Source organism: Chaetodon trifascialis, chromosome 10 (genome assembly GCF_039877785.1).
Source record: "Chaetodon trifascialis isolate fChaTrf1 chromosome 10, fChaTrf1.hap1, whole genome shotgun sequence".
Lineage (NCBI taxonomy): Eukaryota > Metazoa > Chordata > Actinopteri > Chaetodontiformes > Chaetodontidae > Chaetodon > Chaetodon trifascialis.
Window position 1 is genome coordinate 9,786,673 of NC_092065.1, and position 12,390 is coordinate 9,799,062.

At 42.0% G+C, this 12,390-nt stretch overlaps 1 protein-coding gene across 1 annotated transcript in view; it reads right to left on the reverse strand.

The window, feature by feature from the left end:
- duox (dual oxidase) overlaps positions 1–12,390 on the reverse strand; it is a 15,806-nt gene continuing 3,416 nt past the window's right edge. The window contains exons 7-33 of the mRNA XM_070972200.1: positions 12,107–12,170; positions 11,638–11,734; positions 11,399–11,489; positions 10,655–10,757; positions 10,235–10,407; positions 9,675–9,850; positions 9,449–9,567; positions 9,208–9,345; positions 8,987–9,100; positions 8,107–8,309; positions 7,663–7,848; positions 7,187–7,412; positions 6,566–6,659; positions 6,306–6,481; positions 6,151–6,220; positions 5,959–5,997; positions 5,446–5,624; positions 5,094–5,324; positions 4,898–4,997; positions 4,767–4,816; positions 4,542–4,669; positions 4,273–4,426; positions 3,670–3,902; positions 3,419–3,577; positions 3,143–3,298; positions 2,429–2,557; positions 1–2,318 (exon numbers count right to left, since the gene is read on the reverse strand). Of these exons, the coding sequence (XP_070828301.1) occupies positions 2,196–2,318; positions 2,429–2,557; positions 3,143–3,298; positions 3,419–3,577; positions 3,670–3,902; positions 4,273–4,426; positions 4,542–4,669; positions 4,767–4,816; positions 4,898–4,997; positions 5,094–5,324; positions 5,446–5,624; positions 5,959–5,997; positions 6,151–6,220; positions 6,306–6,481; positions 6,566–6,659; positions 7,187–7,412; positions 7,663–7,848; positions 8,107–8,309; positions 8,987–9,100; positions 9,208–9,345; positions 9,449–9,567; positions 9,675–9,850; positions 10,235–10,407; positions 10,655–10,757; positions 11,399–11,489; positions 11,638–11,734; positions 12,107–12,170 (3,711 nt within the window). The 3' untranslated portion in view covers positions 1–2,195. The remainder of the gene's footprint in view (positions 2,319–2,428; positions 2,558–3,142; positions 3,299–3,418; positions 3,578–3,669; positions 3,903–4,272; positions 4,427–4,541; positions 4,670–4,766; positions 4,817–4,897; positions 4,998–5,093; positions 5,325–5,445; positions 5,625–5,958; positions 5,998–6,150; positions 6,221–6,305; positions 6,482–6,565; positions 6,660–7,186; positions 7,413–7,662; positions 7,849–8,106; positions 8,310–8,986; positions 9,101–9,207; positions 9,346–9,448; positions 9,568–9,674; positions 9,851–10,234; positions 10,408–10,654; positions 10,758–11,398; positions 11,490–11,637; positions 11,735–12,106; positions 12,171–12,390) is intronic.

A 12,390-nucleotide genomic window follows, 5' to 3' on the forward strand; every position in this document is an offset into this window, starting at 1 on the left:
GCATCATTTCGATTTTTTATGATATTTTTATTGGGAAAATACAGACACATATCAGAAAACAAAGTGAAACAAAGGATAAAAAAAGAAACAGGGCATCACTAGCACAATACACCTTAACACGAGCACTCAATGAGAGAGGCACACTATGGATTTTACTGCTGCTGGGGCTCAGTGTCATGCTGAGTAAGGTGATCCAGAAATGGCTGCCAAATATCTGAAAATTTACTAAGACTGTCCATCATGCCATATTGTACCAGTGAGCGCAGTTAAACAGGCTTAAACTGAGGCAAGATTTCTGGTTTCCAGAACCATAAAATGACTTTCTTTGAGATTACCATTCCACACCTAATAGTGCTTTAATAGAGTAACAGAGTTTTGGGCAAGTCCAGAAAAGGTGTATCAGAGAGCCTTCAGCAGATTTATATCAATCACATAGAGATGAAATGGTAGGCGAGATTCTGTGTAATTTAGTTTTTGAACAGTGAAGCTTGTGCATCGCCTTGAATTGAATTAATTGCTGTTGTGTGATTTTTGATCCTCCTGTAAAAAGAGTCCGTTGAGAGACTGACAATGTCATAGAAGTGCATTTCTGAGTCAATGCAGCTCCCTTTCAAGTGCTAAATTGCGTTAACGTTGTTATACAGTACATCAACGAATTAATTGGGCTTGTGATGAGAAGGTCGTCTGTTCAGTCTTCAAACTGGGAAAATAAACTTGAGTATGGAAAGTAAAATAACAGCGCCCCTCCCTCATGACAGTTGCTTAGGTGCTCTTGGTCAGCTGGAGCTGCCCAGTGGCCACCAAATTAGACTGTGGTTGAACTGGGTGGCCACGTGTGTAACTGTGTGACAGGAGGAGAGAGCATTGCTTCCAGTTAAACTACTCGAGTAGAGTTCAAGAAAAAAATGCATTGTTTATGTCAGCTTGCAGGCTGCTTCCTGTGATTGTAACCCATATGACCGTAGTTGCAGTCACATACATTTCAGTATGGATCATTGAAATGACGAAGACTAAGTGGAGGAACTGCATGGTGCTTTTGATGTCTTGTTGAAAAGGCTTCATCTACAGAGTGGATGTGTTTGCCTGATAACACACACACACACACACACACACACACACACACACACACACACACACACACACACACACACACACACACACACACACACTCAAACTCATGGCCTAGGCTGAAAGGGCAAAATATACAAAAACTGAAAGTACTTCTGGGGTTGAGTGAGTTTGTTGTGTTTCTAGTCTGGGAGTTTCACCGGGTCGCCACCATGTCGATGCAGTTTATTAAATATCTGAATACACCCTTCATATCTTAATGTATCTGAGAAGCAAACATTTGTGTGCAGCCTCCCGGTGTGCAGCAGGATAACATTTGTACACACATCACTCACTGTGTTGAACAAATATTAAACACATACTGCAAATGTCAAGCGCAGTTTGTCACACAATGATAGCTGAGATGAATGCTAATAACTGATTCATCTTCCCTGAGGAAAGTCAACATTTTGACTTCTTCTCCTGGGTGGAGGAGCTGTCTGGCTTACCACTCAACCAACAAATCAAATCTAAGAGTTTGAGGTTAATTCAAGTGTAATTTTAGTCCAAAAGCTAGAAGCACCAGAAGGAGCCAAAAGCAGAATTTAGAGAACTTCCACTGCACAAAACCCCACAGGTCCTTATGTAATCAAATGTCCTGCAACAATGACACAATGTGTTAACGCTATGAGCTGAGTGTGGCGCTGATGTTTCTGGGTTTGGGGACGCTTCCCTCTGACAGTACAGTGTTACAGATCTATTGTAAAATGTTAATTTATTTCTCCCAGATACTTCCAGCACAAGAAATGACAAGCACAAGAAATCAATAACACAAAATCAATCATACATTATGATTTGAAAAGCACTGGCAAACAATCCAGCTAAAAAGGCAGAAAATAAAAATGACAGGATGCATGATGATTAAAAATGATCAAACATAAAATTGTGTATTTTTATGATATTACATGAAATGAAAATGTATTATCCTCGACTGATAGAAATGACTGTAGTTCAATGATTAGAGAATCAGCAAAAATGTGAACTTCCTACATTTGCTCTGTGATTGTGTGTGGAAAAGCATTTCTAAATAACTGCTGCAGAAACTTGTCTTCTGCTCTATAACCATGTAGTCCAGCGCTGAGGACATGTTAAAAGTTCTCATAGTGGTGTATAAAATGGGCCTGATCCCTCTTGTTCATCTGTTGGCAAGCTTTCTCCACGTTCTTGGTCAGTCCAGGTGGTCCACAGCTGAAGACACCCATTTTACTCACCTACAGAAAATAATACAAATTTAAAGGTCAAAATAATTAATTTTCTCCAGGCTGCTGTACTGGGCAATGTCTATAAACACAAGGTAGCTGAAGATGGATGAAGGGCTGACCTCGGGGTGAACCTCCTGCAGCGAGCTGAAAAAGGACACTAAGGGAGGACGGCCGAAGTGGGTGACAGACCGCAGACCGGTGAAGAGGCTGCGGTTCCACACCTTCTGAAAGTGGCGCTCACACACATACTGTCCACACATTACAAAGACAGCAGTGAGGGGTCAATCATTGATTTCACATATTTGATATTAAACAAACATATTAAATAAACAGTTTAGAGAAATATGCTATTCCCTTTCGTGCCGATAGTTTACAAAGGTAACAAAATCTGCCGACCTGCATCTCTAAAACGCAGTAATTAATATGTTATATCTTGTTTCTTCAGTCAGCAAAAGAAAAAAGGAGGTTGTGGTTTTACGGAGGGTCATGAATGCCATAATTTCCAGTGATTTCATGAAATCCTGTCGTCACCATTAGTTTTCTAGACATCACACTCTTACGGATTTTATGCGCAGATCAATCAAATTATTACATGATATAACAGTTTTAGTGGTGCTGTGTTGGAGGGTTTTATCAACTTTGGACAGAGCCAGGCTAGCTGTCTCCCCCTGCTTCTAGTCTTTATGCTAAGCTAAGCTAACTGGATGCTTCTCAACTACCCTCCTTAAAATGTTGAACTACTTCTGTGATAAACAAAGCACATATTTAAATATTCTAAATTATCAGTCAATTTTATATTTTTTTCACTTAGAAATAAATACTGCAGATCTCACCAGCATGGTAGTACGGAGGTCAAACTTTTCAGCCACCTGGGTGATGTAGGTGTGGACTGAAACCAGCTCCTGAGTGTCAATCTCCTCCACCTCCCTGATGATGTCTGACACCCATTCAAACTGACGCTGCGTTCGTGTCACCCAGATGAAGTACACCTTCAGACAACCAGTGAATGTTAGCTGGACATTGTTTATAGAATGAGCTCCTTGCACAAATAAATTCAGGGCTGGATTTAAGACTAAATGTACTGTAGTCTGTTTGATTTCAAGCAGCACCTTTTTACACTGAATCTTGGATTTGAGGGAGGACTTGAAAACCAGGTCTTTTAGGATGGAGGCGAATGGGGTGACTCCAATTCCTCCTCCCACCAGAACAGACACCTCAAATTCAGTCCACTCCTGGTGGCCCTCACCAAACGGGCCATCCAAGTACAGCTTTGGATGAAATAAAATATTTATCATGAAATGACAAAGAATGGAGAAGCAGTCAAAACTGTTTACACACACATAACAATGCTTTGGCCTGCCTTTGGATAGGCTCCAAGCTCGAGCAGGCTTTCCTCAGTGTAGAGCTCTCGGAGCTGGCTGGTCCAGGGCCCCACGGCTCGAATGTGCAGGCTCAAAGTTTCTTCGTGAGGGGCTGACGTCAGTGTGAATGGATGGTACTCATCTGTGCCCAACATTAGGCACGCAATTCGAACCCACTGGCCTGAACGGTACGTGAAGCCCTGTGGTCGCTTGAACTCCAGATGTGTCACTCCTACAGGTAGGGCAGATAAGGGAAGTGTGAACTCAAATACACCATGCAGACAAACATTATGCAATTTCATGATGGACAAGTGCAATTTAATTAGCAAAAGGAGAGAAAGGGAATAATGATGCATTTTAAAGACCCCATGGTGATTCTCCAGGAGTTGTTAAAGCTATATGGTGAAGATTTTCATCTAAATAAATGTCAGTTAAGTTACATTAAGTAACTATCACCAGGTGAGTTAACAAAATGGTGATTGAGCCTATGGCCCACCGATGAAAATATTTATATATTTGCAGTATCATAAAGCAAAAAATGCTCCAGGTGTCACCAAACCAACCAGGACTGAAATCTTCAAGATTGCCACTTAAACTGTCACCTGAAGGCAGCAGCTCAGCTCTGACCACCGGGATCTCCAGCTTCTTCCTGCTCAAACTGATTAGTTTGTCCAGCAGGAAGAGCAGTGCCGGTGGGATTAAGTAGATGTAGAAACGTGGCTCTTGGAGCAGGGCGTAACTGCCATGAACAACTGTCTGTCCAAAGAAAACAAAGCCAGCATTATGCTATTTGTAAAATTGCCTCACATCATGAAAGCCACCTGACTGCAGAGTACATTTAGGGTATTTTTAAAGTTAGGAAAGTACTTACAAGGATATACACAACAACGTAGAGGTAGTGTGTGATCCAAAATCCACGAAAACTGATGTGACGGAAATAGCGCGAAGCGAAAACATACATAAACGCAAAAGTAAAAAGAAGCAAGACACCAGTCATTCCTGGAAAAAGAAAAAGCACAGCAAAAAAAGAGAATCAGCATAATATAACAAGGAGTCCGTGTACAACTGAAGGTCTAAAATCGGCTTCCTCTGATACCTGGAACACTTTCAAAGAACCACCACGACCACCTCATAGGAAGTTCAGACCTAAAATGAAAGGACACTGAAAATCAGCCAAAATCACTCACTGCAAAGTGTGCAAATAGCTGCTAAAATGTCAAACATTACCCATTGTTGCAAAAAACTTTGGGGAACAGACAAGACAGGATGCTGAGGTCGCTCACGGAGAAGATGTAGATGTTGACCACATGGCCCAAACTATGAACAACTACAGTCAGAACAGAAACAAGTGTTAACAAGTGAAGACATCACAGTTGACTCTCTTCTATCATCTCTGTGATAGTTTCTCCTCCTGTCTGCCAACCTGCCAGGATGATGGCAGTCATGGCCATGAAACGATGGAAGTCGATGGCAGCGTCAAAGGGGATGTATCGGTTGAGGAAGGTCTCTCGGCACAGAGTGATCAGGTTGCGACACACAGTGAGGAGCATGTAGGGAAAGAGGAAGGAGATGGCGGCCGCTGTGCCACGGGAGACGGTGATGCCCACCACTGAAGTCTCAGGCAGGCCTGTCGATTCAGCCTGCAAAGTGTAATCTGAAAACAGCGTTTGTATCAGCTCTAGAAGCTCGCTTCAGAAAACGGTCACACTGACAGGAAAACGCTGAAGTTAAATAACGTGTTAGATGGAGGTAGCAGAAGAAGGATTTCCACTCACAGTAGCATCTTTCAAGGGCCACGCCAGCTGCGATGCCGTAAACGACTATGAAGCAGACGATATGACGCCGATAGTTCTCAATGAAACGCTTAAACTGCTGGATCTTCTGCTGGACTGGGTTCCTTATGTACTGCTCACGCTTGGCCTTCACGTAAACATCTGGAGTTTTGACACTTAACCTGAAGATATTCATATCCATTAGACTTTATTAAGGGATTATTCCATGTCCTGTCTGTCTGTTAGATGTAGGGTTTTTGACCCTCGACTCCATCATATGTGCAAAATATGCAAGTTGACTTCATTTTTTAAAACTGGAGGATATTTTTCAGTTAAAATATTGTAAGACAACATCAGAACTGATGATCTGTTTAACTTCTCTGTGGTGAAAATAAATAATTTGCGAAAAGACCTCAAGTGATGAGCTATATCAGTTTTTGTTTGTCTTATCTTTTCTTAATTTTCTAAGTATTTCCTTAAGAAAGTCATTTACAGGAAGAGAACAATTTCACAAACTTTTTCCGTCTGCGTAGCTCGTCTCCATCTGTCTTGAAGCTGCGGCAAACAAAAAATGAACGAGACTGTAAAATGGGAAACAATAACTGAGCTGAATAAGTGAAAAGGCTGCAGTGGATCATTGTTTTTATCTGCTGTGTCAAGTGACAGTTGTTACACAGGAATTACAGCGTGTGTGTCCTCTTGTCTCACCTGTTTGCTGGACAGATGAAAGACACTCTCTGGTCTCGACTCAAACGCTTCTTCCCCTGTTTCTCCATCCCTGCACGCACGCACACAGCAGACGCAGATTCATCAGAATGAGGACAAGGATTAAAAAAAGATCTTTGTAAATAAAACCATCCAACCTTTGACATTGAGTTGAGCAAACTGCAGCTCCTTGTCATGGTCCCGCAGGAGGTAATGGAAGTCCTCCCATGTGATTTTCTCCTTCTTGTCAAAGCCCGCGGTCTGCATCATGGCTTTGATGCCGTCCTCTGCCTGGCTCTTTGACAGAGCGCCGTTGGAGATCTCAATGAAAGACCTGTGGCAAATAAACAGGACTGAAGACGAACCACCAGGCGGGAAAAAAAGATGCCGTCATGAAAAATAAAAATACAACGCAAACCTGAGCATCCTGGCAAATTCTTCTTTGGATAAGAAACCAGTTCCACCGATGTCGTTCATGGAGAACATCAACTTGGATTTTTCCTCAGGTGAGCCTGATTAAACACACATTTCATTAATGATTGTAGGGCCAGACTAATTACTGGTTTTTGACATCAGCTTTTTATCAAATATCAGACGTGACATTCATGCTCATTTCAGATCTATGTGACATAAAACCTTCATTGAAAAAGAATTAATTGATTGACTACTGTTATGCATGTAAATTTCTTTTTATTTGCAGCTGGACGGTTGCAGTGGATCGTCCCTGGAGAGCAGCTAGCACAGCAAAATGAAGTTCATTATTATCAGACGGTTTCACATGATGATCAAATGCTGACTGAGATGCTTTTCCACTCTCATAAAATGTGGAAACTGAATTGAAAATTTGAAAAATTGAATTGGTATGATGTTTTACTAAAAATAGACAGGAAAATATATATATGTAAGCATCAGTTTTGTTCTTTTAAATTAACTCTGCAGCTGCTCTTACATTTTAACATTTGCATGTTATGCAGTGTTTAGATGACAGCACGCCTAAATACACAAAACAGCTACAGTCTTTTGTTGTTGTGCAGTTTACCTTTCATAAAGATAACAATCACATCAAGAAACTCTTGGAAGGAGAGGTAACCGTTTCCATCTTTATCAGCTAGTGTGAACATGGAATCCACAAATAAGCAGTCAGGCTTGAGGCCCAGCGCAGCAGCAAACTCTGATGCTGTCAGCTCGCACTGGAGAACCTCTCTGGCTTTCTTGCGGGAAATGCCATTCATGTCCCCGGCGTCACACTTCTCTATTTCCAAGACCTGTGCACCAGAGGGACAGCGTCATTATACGTCACCATAGTGTCATCAGTAATATCTCTGACGTTAACTGAGGTTGCTGTAAGACCATCAGCGATGAGCTCACCATCAAGACCAACAATTAGTTCTTTTGGCTGGAGGTCGGACCTAATTTGACCTCAAAAAGGACTGACGACAGTTTGTGGACGAGCTTAAAGCTGCTGCTGCTGCAACTGAGCAGAGGATGAGGTAAACATTCAGAGGCTGACAGTACCTTAGAGAACGCGTGTCGAATGAAAGTTTCCACAATCTGAGCCCTCTGCTCTCTGGTTAAAGCCTCCTTCAGCAGTTCCTCCTCTCTCATCTCCTTCACTCTAATCTCCTGCGTGATGTCTGTCACCCCCTGGCGCAGATGCTTGACAAATGCTGCACGTTTGCTCTCGTCATCAAAAAACAGCACCTGGACGTGCGAACAGGGAGCACGAGGAGATTAACAGGATTGGAGGGAGAAAACACGTCGTAGATCAGGTAAATCTGCAGAATCGCGCCTGCAGCAATGACTGGATGCGGTGAAATATTAGCATAGAAGCAACTTTGCTGCATAACTGAGAAAACTGCATGTGCTTTAACTGCAATCTTAAATGTGAACATTTGGTTGTATACATGCTTACACAAGCCTGAAGGTGCAAACCATCCCCTCTACTTTCCAGTGACTCACCAGGTCGTACTCTTTCGACACTTTGAGCAGCAGAGATTTATTCTGACAGTTGCTGGACAGAATGACATCTAGGTAGTCCTGGTTGGCCAGATTGAGGAAGCGGTGAGCGGACCCAGACCTGTCGAAGACCTGCAGCCTCCCCTTCTCATCGACCTCCGCGCTGACAGGATGCAGAGGTTTTTTATGGCCTTGCCACTCATAAGCTGGAGGGCAAAGTCACAATAAGAGGAGGTGGGAGACAGGATGTTGGATGACGATGAAGTCAGGTGTAAAATGACAGGAGCTGGCATTAGAGAAAATAGTAAAGGAATTTTGGTTTCACTGCCGCCTTCACTGATTATCAGTTGAATTCACTTCTTGATAATGTTTCCCCAAATCGTGGTTATGTTGAAACTGTTGGTTTCTTTACGCTTAGACATTACGGCTCTTTACTTTTATATTTACTGTTGTGACAACACTGTGGTAAAGGCCTGGTTAGGTTCAGGCACAAAAGCCACTTAGTTTAGGTCAGGAAAAGATCATGTTTTGGCATTAAATAACCAGGGTTAGGGTAGGGTTAGGGTTAACCCTTTGTCACCACAAACACAGGTGGGAAATGTCCTGATGTCTCATCAAAAATACATGGTTTTATCACAAGCCTGAACAGTGGTCTGCTGCTCGGCAGTCATCTCTCATATGCATAGCATATCTGTGGTTTGCATAGACATTTTATTCTGGTGACTGAGCTGCGGTTGCTGAAGGCGAGTTTAGCAGTAAATCATAGCATCATAGCAACCATTTATATTGAGGCAATTTTAAAACCTGATATTATTACATGAGATATTGTGTTTTTATTAACATTTGTATTAGAGGGATTTTTTTAATCCCCCTGATTTCATACCAGTGATTCCCACAGCCGGTTCCTCTGTCCTCTCGCCAGTTTTTCTTCTTCTCTGGAACTTCTTATACCTGTACTTGCGAAGATACGCCACCATGCAGGCCACTAGAAAGCTGACTGTGAAAGCAAACAAAGCTGATTATCAGGTTTACGACATAACTGCCAGTGAGCAATCTCGGTATCACTGCTGCTAACACAGAAGGATTTGTGAGTATGATACTGACCAACAGGAAAGAGGAACAGAACAACGATGAATATCCCAAAGCCAGCTTTGCTCCCATCAAAGTAATCAAGTTTGGTAGCATTAGTGCAGGGATGGAGCATTGACGCATTCAGCTGCATGGGTTGAGCACAAGGGTCACCTAAGGTATCAGAGAGACCCTTTTTTAATCCGTTCTTTAAACATTAGCGACTCTAAATAAATCCTTGTTTGTTTATGAAACAAATATACGAGAGCCATTTTACCATCCCTCCAGACGAACACGTTATTTTGTATATCTGAGGTTTCTGCACTTGTGACTGCAACAAGGACGTCATGAAAGGTCACATTGCGGATCATCTGGATCTCCTCGTCTGTGAACAAACTGGAAAACACAACTGTGGTCAGATAACATATGAGATCAGTCGCACAGTAGGATTAGAAAATACGGCGTCTATTTCTATTCTGGAAGTCCTTCAGAGAGGAGCTTACCCATTCTGTTTGTTCTCGAACCAGAAGCGGTCTCCGTTTCTTATGCGTTCAAACTGGTCCAGGACTATGGCGGAGAAAACTGGACCTGGACCATCGAGAGACTCCAGCAGTCCTCCAGGGAAGAGCTCCAGTTTAGAGATGTCTCCGTTATACAGCTCTGCAACATCTCGGAACAACTGCAGAACACAAGACACACTTTAATTCACAGGATCACTGTTTTATTATGCAGTTCATTTGTAGACTCTTTTTCTGCCAGGATATGCAGCTTTTTGAGGATAACATTCAAGCACTTTTCAAGCACTTTCAAGGTACCTAAACCAGAACTTTACAGTAAGAGATCAGCAGAGGATTTATCTAGCCATGAATGACGACTGAACATGGCAGGAGACAGCAAACAAATATGACAGGGCGATCGTTTCATTTCAAGTATGAAGATATATTTGGTTGATGTGAGGATTTCCAGAAGTATATTTGAATTCAGGCATATTCCCTTCCTTGAAAATCAAGCACTCTCCACACATTCAAAACAAACCCTGTTCTTCAGAGACTGTAGGTTTTACCTGCGGGCTGGTGTTGTTGAGCTCAGGATTAATGTCTTCAAACGTGTTGACCGCAGGTAGATCCAGAGCATTTCTGACCTCAGTGTAACTACGCAGACCGAAGTCTCTTCCCCTCTGGATGGTCTTGGCCACCAGATCTGTCCGGGTGAATCTTAGCGGTCCGTACATGTAGTCTGTCAGGGAGCAAATCAGATCAGAGCACTGAATATTAGTTTGGAACTTGAATACATGCCAGTGATATGTAAAGTGCTTTTATTCTAACTTTTTATGTTTATTGACTTTATTATTTGTTCTTATTTGCATATTCTTTACTGCTGTGCATCACAAAACCAAGACAAATTCCTTGCATGTCAACACCCACGTGGCAATAAACTTGTTTCTGATTTCCGACACATGCAGTGAAGAAGAAGGATTAAACACCTCTCAAGTCCTCCACAACAATGTTGTCTTCTCTCTCTGCAATCTGTGAAGCCATGCCCATGAGGAGGTCGTCTACGTCCTGGCTCGTCTTCACGTTGACACTCTGGAAACAAAATTACAAAAGCATTAGTGTATAATATACAAGATCAGGACATAATATATCTCCTCTCTCTAAACTAATTCTCTAGAGAGATCACTTGTAGAGAAAGAACAAGTATTTGCTCATTGATTTCTCGTAAAAGATCCATATTTAACATGTACCATCAGAAATGTATTCAGGTTAAGACTTACTGTGTAAAAACACGCACATCACAGATTTAAGCCATGCAATAGATTTACCTTTCTCTACAAAAACATGTGAAATGGTTCATAAATAAAACAATGCGTAAGTATTTCTACAGATTTGCCCCATTTGTACTCTGAGACACACAGTGTTTCACTTTCCTGTCTCTGAAGCCACAAAGATCCTGGGTCAAATCCTGCCGCAGCCTCTCTGCTGCTCTCCTTCTGTGCTTTTCCACTGTCTCCACAAATAAACAATTGTGCTAAATGCGTCTTCACTGCCTGCTCTGGTTTATTAATAAATAATAATTATACAAGTGCTTACAAGTAAGGACAGCGAAAATGAAAGTCAGCTGTGAGTGTGGTGTAGGGACAGTTTATGGTAATAAACAGTATTTAAATGAAATTATAAAATTCTTCCGTGCACTCCTATGAAAATGCAGAAGGAGGATCATGATGTACCTCACGTTTCCAAAAGCTGTTACAAAGACGCATTGCTGGTGATAAGCTGCCATCGATGTTGACAACCTCCCGAAAATGGCAGGTTCTGTTTCTGTAGGATGAAGGAGATGCAGAGGGTTTTATGTCTAACGGTTAGTACATGTTCTAGTCTAGATGGATGCTATTTACAGGCCTAACACTAAAGCCCACTGAGCTAGTATGCTTTGGTTTTTCCCAACACGGGAAAAAAAGAATAGTACCTCATGTAAACACCAGGTGGAGCCATAGTGATGCCAAATCTTATGGCAGCAGTTTCAAACTCAGGAGAGATCCCCGGATCCACAAACTTCTGGTAACCTGTGTACAGATAAATCAGAACAGAACACATTGGGAATACAACAAACTGCCATATGAATTACAAACAATCCTCACACTTGCCGCCACCATCTATCATCACCCAAATGGTCAAAGTGTGGCAACAAGAGTAGTATAGGTATGAAAATGAAGAGTGATTAAGGTGATGGGGTCATCTGACCATAGTCCCTTTAACTTTCTTCAGCTGTGGGTGCTTATTCAGCAGCACGAGGAGGCACAGGGTGACGCTTTGCTGACAGAGCACATATTTGTCAAACACCACCAGCGATAGCTCACCTCACCACGGTTTGTGGGCACCGGTGCATTACCTGTTCCCCTCCACTTGTGCGCACACACACTCTGGATGATTCTTACCTGGATAAGGAGGAAGCTTTTTGTCTCCAAGATATCCAGGCAGCCATTCGTAAAGAGCAATATTCTGTGTGGACAAACAGGAGGGATGAAAGTTACAGCAGCGTTTTCTCTTTCCTTCCTCTTTCTCTTTTCTTCCTCTCTCTCTCTCTCTCTCTCTCTCTCTCTCTATATATATATATATATATATATATATATACATATAACCTAATTTTGTGATTGCAGGTTGTGATTTTGTATTGGATATGATATCGATATCGAAAATATCATTGGATTATATGATTCCA